This window comes from Schistocerca piceifrons, chromosome 4, assembly GCF_021461385.2.
Source record: "Schistocerca piceifrons isolate TAMUIC-IGC-003096 chromosome 4, iqSchPice1.1, whole genome shotgun sequence".
Taxonomy (NCBI): Eukaryota; Metazoa; Arthropoda; class Insecta; order Orthoptera; family Acrididae; genus Schistocerca; species Schistocerca piceifrons.
Window position 1 is genome coordinate 407,017,069 of NC_060141.1, and position 18,558 is coordinate 407,035,626.

General features: G+C 42.2%; 1 protein-coding gene across 2 annotated transcripts in view; it reads left to right on the forward strand.

Annotated features, from left to right (window-relative positions):
• Positions 1 to 18,558, forward strand: part of LOC124795176 (endoplasmic reticulum metallopeptidase 1-like) — a 321,828-nt gene that overhangs the window by 276,356 nt on the left and 26,914 nt on the right. For both annotated transcript variants that reach the window (XM_047259075.1, XM_047259076.1), the window contains 2 exons: positions 2,798 to 2,982; positions 4,509 to 4,664. In XM_047259075.1, the coding sequence (XP_047115031.1) occupies positions 2,798 to 2,982; positions 4,509 to 4,664 (341 nt within the window). The remainder of the gene's footprint in view (positions 1 to 2,797; positions 2,983 to 4,508; positions 4,665 to 18,558) is intronic.

Consider the following 18,558-nt stretch of genomic DNA (forward strand, 5'->3'; position numbering starts at 1 on the left):
CAACCAATGTCTCATTAGTTTATCATCATCATCATTATTATTGACATAATTACACAAGATTGAATTATATACATGAACTAATCACAATGAAAAACTTAAAATGTAATGTAGTACATGGTTCAAGTAAAGTGGTAGTCTTGTAGACCTAATTTAATAAAGCTGAATAAATGAATTAGAACTTGGTGTGTGGTTTGTGCACACTCGAATTTTCCTTCTACACACACACACACACACACACACACACACACACACACACACACACACACACACACCTCTGTAGCTATATACAGGATGTTACAAAAAGGTACGGCCAAACTTTCAGGAAACATTCCTCACACACAAAGAAAGAAAATATGTTATGTGGACATGTTTCCAGAAATGCTTACTTTCCGTGTTAGAGCTCATTTTATTACTTCTCTTCCAATCACATTAATTATGGAATGGAAACACACAGCAACAGAACGTACCAGCGTGACTTCAAACACTTTGTTATAGGAAATGTTCAAAATGTCCTCCGTTAGTGAGGATACATGCATCCACCCTCTGTCGCATGGAATCCCTGATGCACTGACGCAACCCTGGAGAATGACATATTGTATCACAGCCGTCCACAATACGAGCACGAAGAGTCTCTACATTTGGTACCGGGGTTGCGTAGGCAAGAGCTTTCAAATGCCCCCATAAATGAATGTCAAGAGGGTTGAGGTCAGGAGAGTGTGGAGGCCATGGAATTTGTCCACCTCTACCAATCCATCGGTCACCGAATCTTTTGTTGAGAAGCGTACGAACACTTCGACTGAAATGTGCAGGAGCTCCGTCGTACTTGCAAAGGCACATGTTCTAACAGCACAGGTAGAGTATCCCGTATGAAATCATAACGTGCTCCATTGAGCATAGGGGGAAGAACATGGGGCCCAATCAAGACATCACCAACAATGCCTGCCCAAACGTTAACAGAAAATCTCTGTTGATGACGTGATTGCACAGTTGCGTGCGGATTCTTGTCAGCCCACACATGTTGATTGTGAAAATTTACAATTTGATCACCTTAGAATGAAGCTTCATCCGTAAAGAGAACATTTGCACTGAAATGATGATTGACACATTGTTGGATGAACCATTCGCAGAAGTGTACCCGTGGAGGCCAATCAGCTGCTGATAGTGCCTGCACACGCTGTACACGGTATGGAAACAACTGGTTCTCCCGTAGCACTCTCCATACAGTGACGTGGTCAACGTTACCTTGTACAGCAGCAACTTCTCTGATGCTGACATTAGGGTTCTCGCCAACTGCATGAAGAATTACCTCGTCCATTGTTGGTGTCCTCGTCATTCTAGGTCTTCCCCAGTCGCGAGTCACAGGCTGGAATGTTCCGTGCTCCCTAAGACGCCGATCAATTGCTTCAAACGTCTTCCTGTTGGGACACCTTCGTTCTGGAAATTTGTCTATACAAACGTACCGCGCCACGGCTATTGCCCCGTGGTAATCCATACATCAAATGGGCATCTGCCAACTCCGCATTTGTAAACAATGCACTGACTACAAAACCACGTTCATGATGAATACTAACCTGTTGATGCTACATACTGATGTGCTTGATGCAAGTACTGTAGAGCAATGAGTTGCATGTCAACACAAGCACCAAAGTCAACATTACCTTCCTTCAATTGGGCCAACTGGTGGTGAATCGTAGTAGTACAGTACATACTGACGAAACTAAAATGAGCTCTAACATAGAAATTAAGCGTTTCCGGACACATGTCCACATAACATCTTTTCTTTATTTGTGTGTGAGGAATGTTTCCTGAAAGTTTGGCCGCACCTTTTTGTAACAACCTGTATATGCACTTTTTCCAAGTAAATTTGTGTGTTACTAAATAATCGTATTTAAATAGGAGTGGTTTTGGTGATTGTTCAAAAATTACAGTTCTTGTCCTCTAGCATCATTCTGTAAAACATTCCACCACAATCATAGTCATTTAGGAAGAAATACATGCTGAAACACTTATCTCTTTGTTGATACCTTTAAAATTTTACACACATTATGCTCTGTCCAGTTAAGTCCTTATTAAAGCACTGGTATGTAAGATACGTTAATGACAATAAAAAACATGAAAGCATAACTAAACTTTTTGGGTGAATGTATAAATATAGACTGTTGTACATTACTTCTGAACTATAATTGTTTAATAATCAGTTTGTGATAAGTGTGCAGTGATTTGATTTCATTAACATTGACAAGATTTGTCATTTTTTAGAAAATGAGCATATAATCATACAGTTACTCTAAATTTTATTTATCAAACAGTAAAATGAGATAATAAAGTTAATTTGTTTGAGTTGTACTGTATTCTCACTGTAGTTATTATTTAATTTTTTTAATAGTCTGCTCTTCAAATCATTGTGGTGCTATGTACCCACCCACTCTTTCATTTGGAACTCCCAAATTTCCTCCCCACTTCCACCCACCTATAGTTTTTTATTTATTTATTTATTTATTTGTGTGTGTGTGTGTGTGTGTGTGTGTGTGTGTGTGTGTGTGTGTGTGTGTGTGGAAGAAAAGAAATGCAGATTGCATATCTGCATCAGCCGGTTGATGAGGAGTACCTTTTAAGTAGTTAGCTATGGAAGAACATGTGTATAGTTATTTATATTGCTGTTGAAAAAACAGCTAGTGTTTCTTTGTTTGTGTGCGCGCATCATTGTTTCCTTTTATGCATGTTTAGACCTAGTATGAAGCAACTGTGCCTTTATACAAAATGGTATTTAGAAACTCAGTAAATCATTCTGTTGCAGACTGGAAGTGGCTTGTCCTGCATGTTGGTGTCATCCTTCTACCATTTTGTCAGTGTTTTTATTTAATACTTGGTGCAATGGGTCTGTACATACCCATCATGGGACGTGCTGGTTCAGGCAACTATTCTGAAATTGTTCTGGCTGGCATCACTTCAGCAATGTTTGTTTTGTTGTTCAGTTTTATAGTAAGTTCAGATATATCTCTTCTGCTTGCATTATTTCCTCCACTGATTTGTAATTTTATCACTATTGATATTATTTCTCTTGCAGATGTCAAGTTACTTTTTGTTCATAATTAAGAAGAAAATTTCTTTAAAATCATTGTAGACAAGAACTGTAGTTAGCACCTTTGTAAATAAGAACGATGCTTCAGAGCAACAGCTCATACAGTACTGAATTATATGCAGTTGGTCACTTCACGGGCTTTTTCTCACCGCTGTATTTACAGTCTCTTGTTTTGGTCTTCTTTTAAGCTGGAGTTTTTAATAATGAAATGGGTATTCAAATCTTAGTGTTAATAGCTGACATTAAATTCTCAATAAGGGTTCTCATTAATTTGTTGGAAAAAGGAAAGGAACGGCCTTCAATCATTAAGACTGTTATGCACATTATAGAAGCCTTAATCATGAAATTTTGTAGCTATACTGCAAGTTTAATGTTCTTAAATTTTTCTTTCATTTTGTTCAACAATTTGATTTGTTACATAGTGACTTTAGTGACTTGTGCATGTTTGTACGAGGGATTGGGGTGTGTGTGTGTGTGTGTGTGTGTGTGTGTGTGTGTGTGTGTGTGTGTGTGTGTTTATTCAGAGCTATTGTTACGGTTAATTGTTTATTGTAATAGGGTTTTGCATAAGGTCACATTCAAATTAATCTCCTTACTATACACTGAATAAACTAAAGAATACACCTTCTTGGGTAGGAAATTCTTACAGTGGATTTAGTTCTTGACTATTTTATATGGAATGTTTTTGATCAGCATGTGTATCTTAATTCCTTTGTTATGTTTGTTACATTCTCCATTACCTTAGACAGCTTGATTTTCTACTCTATTATGAGCATGCACTACAGGAAAGTAGTAGATAAATTTCCTCAAATATGTTGAAATGAAGAAATGTTTCTTCTAGTCACTAAGTTACTGTTTGTGTAGACTCAGATCTATTTTTAATGAATGGATCAACCCTGTATCTGCTACATTTAAGGAACTACTCTGGAGGTACAAAACCCCACCATGTAGTGTTCATAGGTCTTCCCCAGTTTATATGAAGAAAGTGAATGATATGCATGAATTATGTAAAACTTCTTAAATTTCTTTGGTCTTGTATTGTTTTATAGTATGACACAGTGACTCTTGTAATTACAACAAGTTTGTTTACATAATGTCTGTTTTCTTTTTTTTCATTGTCCTGTACTTGTCTTAGTTGTTTCAGGTTTGCTATTAGGTTTGTATTTTTTAACATTACAGTTTGTGGTTATTCAATGTTGTGAATTCTGTGTACATAATTTCAGTGTTTTTTTTTTTTTCTGTGAATTTCAATTGAGTACCTGCTACATTAATATGAAGCCATCAGCTAGGTGGTGGTGGTGGTGGTGGTGGTGGTGGTGGTGGTGGTGGTGTTGTGGAGGAATATAGTTATGTATTTATTTTTTTATCTGTAGTAGCAATTAGTTAACACACTGACATTCTATATTTCCTTGTATTTCTATTATAGACTCCACTGATACTACTAGTGAGAAGACCAACAAGGATACTTAGTCTTTTTGGAGGCCTCTCTCTTGTGGCTATTATTCTTTTAATTTTAACACCTCTGGGCTTCCCATATTCAGGGGATCCAGCTTCTCCTGCCCCACAGAGATTCATGATAGCAGTAAGTACCATTTTAAAGCACTATCAGCATCATTGTTTTTCTCTATTTTTATTGGTAGTTGAAATTATATTCATAAATGTTATTTTCAGCAATTTGAACTCAAACTGATTGTTCATACTTCATATCACACTAATTTTGTGGAAGAAACACAAATTAAATAGATGTAGAATCATATGCTGCATCTGCTGCTACTGCTGCTGCTTTTCTCGTCCGTTTAGCTTCACATTAGTGGAAAAAACGTAACATCTTGTTCTATGACCAAAGGGCTGTTACTTTTCTTCCTCTACATCGTCAATCATCATCGTCAATCATCATCATCATCATCATCATCGTCATCATCATCATCATAATAATCATCAGTTTATTTCAGTAACCAATATTGCTTTTGACAGTGAAATGGCGTGCAATATCTCTAGTAAATCTAACATTGGTTTGGAAATGAACTAAGAACACAGCTATGTAAACTGTTTAAATATGTCCTTAGAAATAAAATATTTGCCATAACATTATGTGTGAATGTGATTTACAATAAAAGTAGTTACGTAATTAACTGGCACACTTTTATTTATCTATTTATTTCGGTTTGCTTATAAATTAGTTACTATTCAGTGCTGATCAAAAGCAGTGGTAGTTAGAGACCCATTTGTAAATCAAATCAATGAGAGCTTATTCTAATTGTATACATTTCTGTGAGTGAAATCAAAATTTCTACTCTTAACTTCTGGTGACTGGGAAGAGAATGGTTACTAAATTAGACTGTGTACTTTATTCCAAATGTATGGTGGCTCTCATACGTTTTACTGGTAGCCTGTCAGAGTTCATTGGACGACAGTAATCAGGGCCGTTTTAAGGCACAAATTGGTTCAAGTCACCACATGGGGCACCAAGCTAAGAAGGGCACCAGAGAACAGCTGTAAGAATTATGTACAGGATATATCACAATAGGTAGTGGCCATGTGAGGTGCCAGGGATGCCTAAGTGCAAGATTTGTATGTAATGTGTGTTATATTTGATAGCAAAAACTGACACTGGTAAAAGTCTTAGAGTGGAGAAAGGGGAGAGGGAGGGTGCCAAATAATAAGTATTTTCTGTGTAAAAATGTTTTCGAACCACCCCTGACAGCAATGAATTTTATTTCAAAGTATAGATACTAGTGAATAGTCATTTATTCTTGTTGTATCTTACATTCGTTAATAATTTAATTAAATTAAAAGACACACTTAAAAAAGTAATAATATAATTAGCTTGCATCAAATTATGGATAATAAGATGGAGTAATGTAATATTTTAAGTTTTTCTCTGATAAAAAATAGTTACATTTACATAAAGAGCTAATTATCAACAACAACCTGCTTAAAATGTCAGTTCATCCTTCATTAAATCTGTGACCAAGCAGTAATATTTCCGTACCTGTGTATCACGTGTATTATTTTGCAATACACCTAACTACATATTCTGGAAGGCTACTGTCCTTTAGACTGTTCATGATCTTCATTCCTATACATTGGGAAGTTTGGGCATATAAGTTTAATAAACAAACAAAAGTCACAGAATTAAACTGGTTCTAAAAAAAAATCAGGGCTGGCCACAGCATGCCAAACCTCACACAAGCAGGGTGTGTGGGCCGCGGGTGGGCCAAAGCCCTGCCTGTCGAGGAAGTACCCCCAAATAATGCAACATTTCATGTAGTATTGTGGTGCGGGATTTTTTTTGTTCGACCCAACACTCTTCAGTTTGGGTGAATCATGGTGACAGTACTGTTTATCGTTCGCTATTTTGTTTGGGGTATGAAAGATATTCACAGGTCCAGCAACTGCTTGCATAAAAAGAGGCAGTCTAGTGATCTATCATCACATACCTTCAAAATTGAATGAGAATGACAAGAGAGGGATAATAATTATCTGTATGCATTATGCGAAAGTTATGAGTCTCAGCCACAGACAATTCTTCCATCAGTGCCACAGTTCCTAGTTGTTTCTCGGTTTGACGAAGGTCAAGACTTCTCCACAGTCAGTCCTTTCATTATTCAGAAAGGTGTCAATGCAATGGCAGGTCCTGAAAGGCTTGTTCCCGATTACGAAATGGCACCTTGTTGTTAGAAACATTAGTGCCCTCCAGGCACAAAAATTGCAGTGAACTCCACTGCTACACACCTTCCCTGTCTGGGTGGAAGCGCACTGCACTTTAAATTCGTCACACAGGGTGTTTTATACATGCTCACTCGATGGATTGCCCAATGAGGAAATTTAAAACTACCTGTCTGACCAGGGCGTAACAGCTGTACAGTCATGAAAAGAGTTGGCAAGGACTTGGTACCAACCCATACTCTCTTCTTGACATTTGACAGAGTTCAACTTCCATCGAACATTAAAGTGGGATCTGAGATAATTTCAGTTCGCCCTTACATTCCCAACCCTACGCGTTGCTATCGGTGTCAGTGGTTTAATCATACCAGCCAGTCATGTTCCAATCTTGTCAAATGCATTAGATGTGGCTGGGATGCCCATGATGGTGATTGTCCACCTCCATCCTCTCGTTGCGTCAACTGTGTGGCCAACCATGCTGCTTCCTCTAGAGATTGCCCCATTTTCAAAGACAAACGAATTATTCAGGAAATTCGAGTGAAGGAAAAGGTGTCCGCATTTGCTGCTTGTAAGTTATTCGCCAGTCGAAAGCTCACTGTGCCCCCAGCAGGTAAATATAGTACTGTCCTTGAATCTCCTCTGCCTACTAAGGAGGCAGCCACGCAGACTTGCGATCTCACCTTCAGTGCCATGGTCGTTAGATCGGCCAGTGCAGAGATTGCCCGTTTAACCTCCCCACTATCACCTGCTCACTCTATGGCTCCCCTTTCATTGGCTCCTTCTAAATCACAAGCCCCAAACTCGGACGCCTGGATTTCCAAAAAAGGGCCTAATCGCGAAGATCTTTTACGTACCCCAACTTCACAACCACAGATTCGTCCCTCATCTCAACTTCCTGTTTCCAAGAAGGCTCATAAGAAACAAAGTTCCTCTCCTTCTCTGCCACAGTGTGTCTCATCTACAGTGCCACCTGGCGGTAACCACCCTCGGCAGTCTTCAGTGTCGCTGAGGCACACCGCAGGTGGCAGGTCAACCTGCCAATTGCTGGTGAGAGGAGGTGCCCCCGAACAACCTATGGATCAGGATGTTCTGCCTTTGGCTGAATGCCATTCGAGGCTGTTGGCCGCCGGGTTTCAACGGTCATTGAGTTGACAGCAACCATGGTAAGATTCTTCTCTTTCCTGTCCACCCCATCTCAATTATCCATTGGAATATTCGCAGCATTCGAGCCAATAGGAATTAATTGTCGATCCTCTTAAGATCGTCTTCTATCATCAGGAAACTAAGCTGCATCCTCAAGATTGCTTTGTTTCCCCTCATTCAGTCAGTTCGGTTTAACCTCCCCTCTGTTGATGGCACTCTGGCACATGGGGGTCTTAAGATTCTTCTCCATGATATTGTCCATTATCACCCCATCCCCTTAAACAGTTCCTTCCAAGCTGTCACTGTCTCTCTCTTTCCCTTTCTGGGTACACCTTCTCTCTTTGTACTGTATACATTCCATTGTCCACACCTATGGCAAGAGCTGATCTCCTTAATCTTCTTGGTCAGCTCCCACCCCCCTATTTGCTGGTTGGGAACTTCAATGCCCACCACCCACATTGGGGATCTCCACGTCCTTGTCCGCGAGGCTCTCTGTTGATTGACTTCTTCCACCAAGCAGATCTTGTTTGCCTCAACACTGAGGAACCTACATTTTTGTCTGTCTCCATGACAAATTTCTCTCATTTGGACCTTTTGGTCAGTACTGTTCAGCTAGCTCGGCGCTTTGAATGGTTCGCTCTTGCTGATACACACTTGAGTGACTATTTCCTGTGTCCTCGGATTACAGCCACAACTGCCATCTATGCACCTGAGATGCTGGAAGTTTTCCCAAGCCGATTGGACACTTTTCTCCTCTCTAGTGACATTAGGTGACCATCATTTTCCTAGCACTGACAATGAGGTCATTCATGTTACAGAAGTTACTCGTACAGCCACGGAACGTTAAATACCTTGCACCTCCGATTTGCCCCAGCGCCCCCCAGTTCCTAGGTGGAACAAGGCATGCCGTACTGCAATATGCGAGTGGAGACGTGCGCTTTGCGTTTTCCGCCACTATCCTACTTTGGCAAACTGTATCCGCTATAGGCAGTTACATGCACGATGCCATTGCATCATCCACGATAGCAAGAAGGCAAGCTGGGACTGCCTTACTAGCTCCTTTAACACCTTCACTCCCTCCTCACTAGTTTGGAATTGAATTCTATGATTATCTGGCTCATCTAGTTTCTCCCCGATCTCTGGGCTCACTGTTACGCATGATACCTTGGTGGACCCAGTCACAGTTTCTAACTCATTGGGCCAGCCTTTCTCCCAAAGAAACATGCAGTGGAAGTGTGACCTCTTGCTTTCTCCTCTCAAAATAGCAAAAGCTATAATACTGTTTACTCCATGTGGGAGTTCCAACATGCACTCTCTTCTTCTCACTCTTCCACCTGACGAATGTGGTTAAAGTTTTAAAGTTCTGTGCCCTGTCAAATGTTTTTACAAAGATTTTAGGGAGAAGATTTTAATTTGCTCACTGTGTGACAAGCTTGCCCATATTTTATGTAAGTGGCCAGCCAATAACAATTTCCTGTGACATGCTTGTTGCTATGTTTCCCCTTTCCTTAGGTTTTACTTTCTAATGTAGCATTTTCCTTCTTTTCCTGCTTTCTTTGAGTGTGTGCTTTAGTTTTCTTAGGTCTGTCCACATTTGTTCCTTTTAATGTGTGTCAGGGCGCTGATGACCTCGATGTTGACCGCCCATAAGCCCCAACACACCACCTCTTCCACCCGATGACGTCCACGTCCAAATGTTGCTGCATTTATCGTACCATAGTCTGCATTACCTCCTCTGCCTCTATAATCGAATTTGGACTGACTGTACCTTTCCCAGAAGATGGCAGGAAGCTATCTTCATTCCTGTTCCAAAACCTGGAAAGGACAAACATCTCCCCTCTAGCAATTGCCCCATATCTCTCAAGAGTAGTGTAAGTAAGGTTTTGGAGCATATGGTGAATTGCCATTTAGCCTGGTGGCTGGAGTCCCGAAAAATTTTTCTCAGGAAATGCCAAATGACAGCAATGTTTTTTGATCTGGAGAGAGCATATGATACCTGTTGGAGGATAGGCATCCTCCGCACAATGTTCTTTTGGGGCTTTTGAGGTCAGCAACCCCTTTCTATTTGTGAATTTATGACAGCATGCACATTTAAAGTGTGGGTGAACACTACTCTCTCCCGTACTTTCTCCCAAGAAAACGGGGTGCCCCAAGGCTCCATGTTCAGTGCTGTACTGTTTTTCATCGTCATAAATCCAATTACGGATTGTCTCCTTCCTGATGTCTCAGGCTCCCTCTTTGTCAACGATTTTGTGATCTACTACGGCTCTCAATGGACCAGCCTTCTTGAATGATGTCTTAAAGGATGTCTTGATCGCCTCCACTCTTGGAGCATCGAAACTGGCTTCCGCTTTTCTCCCAGTAAGACCGTATGTGTAAATTTTTGGCATCTTACAGTGTTTCATCCACCTTCCCTATATCTAGGCCCTGTCAACCTTCCATTTGTGGACATTTCCAAATTATTGGGACTTATATTTGACAGAAAACTGTGCTGGTCCTCCCACATTTCATATCTTCGGCATCTCGACTATGTCCAACACCATGGGTTGCATTTAGCGTCTGAAGCTTTTTACACCGGCCCCAGGGAAAGCCTTTATGCTGAAACTGCTGAACCTCCGCTGTCCATTCGGCAAACTGTCCTTCTGAGTCGTTACGCTGGTCATCTGTCTTCCATGCCTGCTCATCCGGCCCATGCCCTTTCTTTACGATGCCTCCTTCGATTTAGGGTATGCGGGCCACTCTTCCTCTCTACTACCAACGGGAGTCCACTTTCGTCAACTGCTACGTTCTCTTTCCTCCCACTTTCCTAAAACCTCCTTGACAATGGGGGGTACAGCACCACCTTGGCTTTGCCCCCAGACCTGCCTGCTCTGCGATCTTTGTCAGCTTCCCAAGGATTGTACCCCTGTCACATCAATTTATACTGACATCTCAAAAATAACATTTGGTCATTCAGAGTGCCTATATTGTTGACGACACCCCTAATAGGTTTCGGCTTGCCGACCAGTGTTCGGTGTTTACTATGGATCTTTATGCTGTTCTCCAGGCTGTCTAATACATCTGTCGGCATAAGCAGATACAGTATATTATACGCTCGAATTTGCTCAGCTCTCTCCTGAGCCTCCAAGCACTTTATCCTGTCCACCCTCTGGTCCACTGGATTCAAGACTGCCTCCACTTACTCCACTTGGGGGGGGGGGGGGGGGGGCGGGGGGCGTCTCTGCAGCATTCCTCTGGATCCCAGGGCATGTTGGTATCCGTGGAAATGAGGCAGCTGATATAGCGGCCAAAGCTGCAGTCCCTCTTCCTCGGCCCACTGTCTGCATGGTTCCCTTTGCCAATCTACAGTGTGTTTTATGTCGTTGTGTTTCTCTTTCATGGCACACACATTGGCCTACACTTCCCAATAACAAGTTGCATGACGTTATACATCTTCCCTGTTCTTGGACCTCTTCTTCCTGACCTTGTTGTCATGAGGAGGTAATTTTAACTAGACTCCAAATAGGGCACTGTCTTTTTAGCCATCGACATCTGTTAAATGGCAAACCTCCCCCCACTTTGTCCCCACTGCTCTCAACCGTGGACGGTGAGACACCTTTTACTTCAGTGTCCTTATTGTACTCTGCTACATGCCCGTTTGCAGCTGTTGCCTAATACATCTTCCATTTTAGCAGATGACACTTGCTCAGCCGATAGCGTCCTTGAGTTTATCAGTGTCAGTGAGACAACATCAGTCATTTGAAGCTCTTTTTGGGGGAAAACAACACCCCCTTGTATAGTGATTTTCTAAGCTGTCTCCCCCCCCTCTTCATATCTGCAGTATATTACCAGTTTCTTCAAAAATCAGAGCCGTACCTTATTACTGATTGAAAATAATAATAGTGTGAAATTTTTAGTTTTTGCAATACCAACAGCTGTTGTATGTCTGTTAAACTCTTGGGTGTGAACTTTGATTTCAAATTAACTTTGAATCTCCACATAGATTGTATATGCACAAAATGCTCAAAGATGAAATTAATAAATGAAAAAAAAAATTGTGCGTCTATATCAACTACTTGGAATATTATTTGAATTACAAATGTAAACCTGCCACTCACCATATAGTGGAGATACTGAGTTGCGATGGGCACAACAAAAAGATTCACACAATTATCGCTTTCAGCCATTAAGGCCTGTGTGTGTGTGTGTGTGTGTGTGTGTGTGTGTGTGTGTGTGTGTGTGTGTGTGTGTGTGCACAGATGTCTGCAGTCTCAGACAACTGAAACCACTCTGCGAGCAGCAGCACCAGTGCTGCAGCACACATTGAAACTCTTGCCCTGCAAGAACTCGAGCAACATGCGCAACACCACCTCAAAAAGCTCTCCATCGTGCTTACTTCTTTTTCCAGCTTCGGAGTACCACAGTCCACCATGTCTACAACCACCTCCAAACCTTCCCCACGTCCACTCATAGCTGACGAGCCCTGTCTTGCAGACCTACTACACTTCACCCACCCTCCAAAACTCCCTCCCACAACTACACAGAACCCAGAACCTAAACAGACCTGCAACAAAGTCATGAACCTTTCCTCCAGAAGCCTTACTCCCACAGAAATATCAGTCATTTCCAAGGGCCTCACCTTTTGCCCCTCTCCCAAATTCAATCATGCAGGACTAGTTAAAGACCTTCTCCCCTTCTCCCGGTCCCTAAAGTGGAAACACCTTTTCGCCACCAACCCTACCAATCAGACTCAACCAAATACCAGTATTGAACCTTGCCTAACTCAGTTCAATCCTCTATCCAACCGTGATCCACCCTCACTGCCTCCAAATCACCCCTGTTAACTTTCCATAATTTCTTGACCTCGAACCTTGCCTCACCCTCATTCCCCAAATCCCTCAACATGCAAATTGACCTTACATGATCAGAAAGAACTGCAGTCAACCATCTAAAAACTGATCCCAACCTTATAATTCTACCTACAGACAAAGGCTCCACCACCTTGGTTTTGACCAAGGATTACGTGGCGGAATGACTGTCAGCTGTCGAATACTTCCACCTACAAACCTTGCCACAGTGACCCCATTCCAGTAATCCAGCAAGATCTCCAGGCACTACTCAAATCCTTTGGCTCATCCCAGAACCTCTCCCCAGAGTCCATCTCTGTAATTACCCCTACCACTCCCCGCACTCCCAGCTTCCTAAAGTCCATAAACCGAACTATTCAGGACGCCCCATTGTGGCTGGTTACTGTGCCCCACTGAGAGAATCTCTGCTCTCGTAGACCAACACCTTGAACCTATTACCCAGAACCTGTCCTCCTATATAAAATATAGCAACCATTTCCTCGACTGACTCTCCACAGTTCCTGTCCCTTTACCACATGGTGCCCTGCTCGCCACTATTGATGCCACCTCTATGTACACTAACATTCCTAATGTCCATGGCCTTACTGCTATCGAACACTACCTTTCCAAATGCCCTGTGGATTCCAAACCAACAACCTCCTTCCTAGTCGCCATGACCAACTATATCGTCACCCACAATTACTTCTTTGAAGGCATTACCTACAAACAAATCCAAGGTATGGCTACGGGCACCCACATGACACCATCCTATGCCAACCTATTCATGGGCCATCTAGAGGATTTTTTTCTAAACACAAAGAATTCTAAACTCCTCACCTGGTTCAAATTCATTGGATGTGAGGACGCCCTATTCACATTCCTCCAGAACCTCAACAACTTCTCCGCCATTTGCTTCACCTGGTCCTACTCAACCCAGCAAGCCACCTTCCTAGATGTTGACCTCTACCTCAGAGATTGCTGCATCAGTACCTCCGTCCATATCAAACCTACTAACCTCTAGCAATACCTCCACTTACACAGCTGCCACCCATTCCATACCAAGAAGTCCCTTCCACACAGTCTAGCCACCCGTGGTCATCTCATCTAAGTGATGAGCAGTCCCTCTCAAGATATACCAAGGGTCTCATTGAAGCCTTAACTGACTGCAATTATTCTCCCAACCTTGGACAAAAATAAATCTCCTAGGCCTTATCTTTCTAGTCTCCCACCACATCCCAATGTCCCACAGTCCAGCCACAGAGGAGCATTCTCCTCATAACTCAGTATTATCCGGGACTGGAGCAACTTAATTACATTCTCTGCCAGGGTTTAGATTACCTCTCGTCATGCTCTGAAATGAGAAATGTCCTGCCCACTATCCTTCCCACCCCTCCTACAGTGGTATTTGCCATCCACCAAACCTACACAATATACTCGTCCATCCTTACACAACCCCTGCTCCCAATCCCTTACCTCATGGCTCATATCTCTGTAATAGACCTAGATGCAAGACCTCTACATCTACATCTACATCTACATTTATACTCCGCAAGCCACCCAACGGTGTGTGGTGGAGGGCACTTTACGTGCCACTGTCATTACCTCCCTTTTCTGTTCCAGTCGCATATGGTTCGCGGGAAGAACGACTGTCTGAAAGCCTCCGTGCGTGCTCAAATCTCTCTAATTTTACATTCGTGATCTCCTCGGGAGGTATAAGTAGGGGGAAGCGATATATTCGATACCTCATCCAGAAACGCACCCTCTCGAAACCTGGCGAGTAAGCTACACCGCGATGCAGAGCGCCTCTCTTGCAGAATCTGCCACTTGAGTTTGTTAAACATCTCTTAACACTATCACGGTTACCAAATAACCCTGTGATGAAACGCACCGCTCTTCTTTGGATCTTCTCTATCTCCTCCGTCAACCCGATCTGGTACAGATCCCACACTGATGAGCAATACTCAAATATAGGTCGAACAAGTGTTTTGTAAGCCACCTTCTTTGTTGATGGACTACATTTTCTAAGGTCTCTCCCAATGAATCTCAACCTGGTACCCGCCTTACCAACAATTAATTTTATATGATCATTCCTCTTCAAATTGTTCCGCATGCATACTCCCAGATAGTTTACAGAAGTAACTGCTACCAGTGTTTGTTCCACTATCATATAATCGTACAATAAAGGATCCTTCTTTCTATGTATTTGCAATACATTACATTTGTCTATGTTAAGGGTCAGATGCCACTCCCTGCACCAAGTGCCTATCCGCTGCAGATCTTCCTGCATTTCGCTACAATTTTCTAATGTTGCAACTTCTCTGTATACTACAGCATCATCCGCGAAAAGCCGCATGGAACTTCCGACACTATCTACTAGGTCATTTATATATATATTGTGAAAAGCAATGGTCCCATAACACTCCCCTGTGGTACGCCAGAGGTTACTTTAATGTCTGTAGACGTCTCTCCATTGAGAACGTCATGCTGTATTCTGTTTGCTAAAAACTTTTCAATCCAGCCACACAACTGGTCTGATATTCCGTAGGCTCTTACTTTGTTTACCAGGCGACAGTGCGGAACTGTATCGAACGCCTTCCGGAAGTTGAGGAAAATGACATCTACCTGGGAGCCTGTATCTAATATTTTCTGGGTCTCATGAACAAATAAAGCGAGTTGGGTCTCACACGATCGCTGTTTTCGGAATCCATGTTGATTCCTACAGAGTAGATTCTGGGTTTCCAAAAGCGACATGATACTCGAGCAAAAAACATGTTCTAAAATTCTGCAACAGATCGACGTCAGAGATATAGGTCTATAGTTTTGCGCATCTGTTCGATGATCCTTCTTGAAGACTGGGACTACCTGTGCTCTTTTCCAATCATTTGGAACCTTCCATTCCTCTAGAGACTTGCGGTACACGGCTGTTAGAAGGGGGGCAAGTTCTTTTGCGTACTCTGTGTAGAATCGAATTGGTATCCCGTCAGGTCCAGTGGACTTTCCTCTGAGTGATTCCAGTTGCTTTTCTATTCCTTGGACACTTATTTCAATGTCAGCCATTTTTTTGTTTGCGTGAGGATTTAGAGAAGGAACTGCAGTGCGGTCTCCCTCTGTGAAACAGCTTTGGAAAAAGGTGTTTAGTAGTTCAGCTTTACGTGTGTCATTCTCTGTTTCAATGCAATCATCATCCCAGAGTGTCTGGATATGCTGTTTAGAGCCACTTACTGATTTAACGTAAGACCAGAACTTCCTAGGATTTTCTGTCAAGTCGGTACATAGAATTTTACTTTCGAATTCACTGAACAATTCACGCATAGCGCTCCTTATGCTAACTTTGACATCGTTTAGCTTCTGTTTGTCTGAGAGGTTTTGGCTGCATTTAAACTTGCACTGAAGCTCTCCTTGCTTTCGCTGTAGTTTCCTAACTTTGTTGTTGAACCACGGTGGGTTTTTCCCGTCCCTCACAGTTTTACTCGGCACGTACCTGTCTAAAACCCATTTTACGATTGCCTTAAACTTTTTCCATAAACACTCAACATTGTCAGTGTTGGAACAGAAATTTTCATTTTGATCTGTTAGGTAGTCTGAAATCTGCCTTCTATTACACTTGCTAAACAGATAAACCTTCCTCCATTTTTTTATATTCCTATTTACTTCCATATTCAGGGATGCTGCAACGGCCTTATGATCACTGATTCCCTGCTCTGTACATACAGATTCGAAAAGTTCGGGTCTGTTTATCAGTAGGTCCAAGGTGTTATCTCCAGGAGTCGGTTCTCTGTTTAATTGCTTGAGGTAATTTTCGGATAGCGCACTCAGTATAATGTCACTCGATGCTCTGTCCCTACCACCCGTCCTAAACATCTGAGTGTCCCAGTCTATATTTGGTAAATTGAAATCTCCACCTAAGACTATAACATGCTGAGAAAATTTATGTGAAATGTATTCCAAATTTTCTCTCAGTTGTTCCGCCACTAATGCTGCTGAGTCGGGAGGTCGGTAAAAGGAGCCCATACATCCTCCTACCACCACCACCACCACCACCTACTCCAGTCTGGTCACTAACATCACCTATCCCACCAAAGGCAGGGCTATCTGTGAAACCACTCATGTGATTTAAAAGCTAAGCTGCAACCACTGTGCTGCATTGTAGATAGGCATGACAACCAACAAGCTGTCTGTCTGCATGAACGGCCACCGACAAACTGTGGCCAAAAAAACAAGTGGACCACCATGTTGTTGAACACGCTGCCAGATATGGTATCCCTCATCTCAATGACTGCTTCACAGCCGGTGCCATATGGATCCTTCCCATCAGCACCAGCTTTTCTGAATTGCGCAGGTGAGAACTTTCCCTGCGATACATCCTACGTTCCTGTAACTCTCCTGGCCTCAACCTTTGTTAGTCATTGTCCTCACCCATCCAGCCCCCTCCCTGTTCCCATTCCAGCACGACACAGCCATTTCAACACCCCACTCAGTCCTTTAATTTCTTTTTATTTCTCTCCTTTCCACTACTTACCCCATCCCCCTCCCCACCTTCTTTCCAACCCTCTGTCTAAACTGCAGCACCTCACTGTCTGTCACCCCCACCATACTATCCCTCCCCCTCCCCGCTCCAGTCTCCTCCTTACTACCACTCCCATCATGCACTGGTGCTGCTGCTCGCAGTGTGGTTTCAGTTGTCTGAGACTGCAGACGTGTGTGTGTGTGTGTGTGTGTGTGTGTGTGTGTGTGTGTGTGTGTGTGTGTGTGTGTGTGTGTTGCTGACAAAGGCCTAAATGGCCGAAAGCTATAATTATGTGAATCTTTTTGTTGTGCCTATCACGACTCGGCACCTCCACTATATGGTGAGTAGCAACTTTCCTTCTCTAATATTGTTACATTCCATCCTGAATTTTCCATTGTTTGAAATATGAACATGCTTAATTTACTTTATACTTAATAAGTACATTCCAGTTTAAACTCTTACCTAGGTTTAGTCCTAGAAATTTGACTGATTCCAGTCATTCTAGGTCTGTAATTTCCTGTCATTTCAACTGCTCGGTCTTAAATAGCACAACGTGTTTTTTGAGATGCTAAGTCAACTTGTTCAGCTAGAACCATGTTCCTAAGCTAATGAGGAGTAATAATAATGCAGTCACAAGTTTTTTTTCTGCTTCATGACCTTTATTTAGAAAATATGTATTATCATATGGAGTGTTCACGTTGATGGGCACATCATTAACATAGAATAGGAGAATAGGATCAAAAATAGAGCCTTGGGGAGACAGTTACTGTTCCCATTTTGTAGAACAATTGACTGTACTCCTTGCCATTCATGAGAATTAAGTCACTGTAGTGCACTACATGCCCATTTCATATAACAGGGTCTTACCTATTACTGTTATTTTGTGATGTGCTAATCTTTTCAACAAAGTTTTTAGTGGCATCTACAGACATAGGCATCAAATGGAACAGACAGCTGAAGAAGCCATTTCATTGTGCCTGATTACTTGATTATGTACATTGTGTCATACCCTTTTGGTCCTATTTGTGTTACGCGCTAATGAATAAAATATAACTGATTTCTTGCAAGTGTGGCAATGTGCAAATCCATTTTAGCATGTGCCACACGTCTGTGGTAACGGACAGGCTAGCTCTGAGCAGATGACATGTCAATCGGCACACACAGCATTGCAGACCATGTGTAGCATCAAGCAGCCTCTTGGCAGCAGGTTCTCCTCAGAGGCACTCCGTGCATAAATGCCTAGCAATGCGCATGACAAGACATGCTTTCCACAGTTCTATTGTGATTGTAAAAATAAGTTTGTTCATGTGATACCAGCCATTTAACGGCTTGCT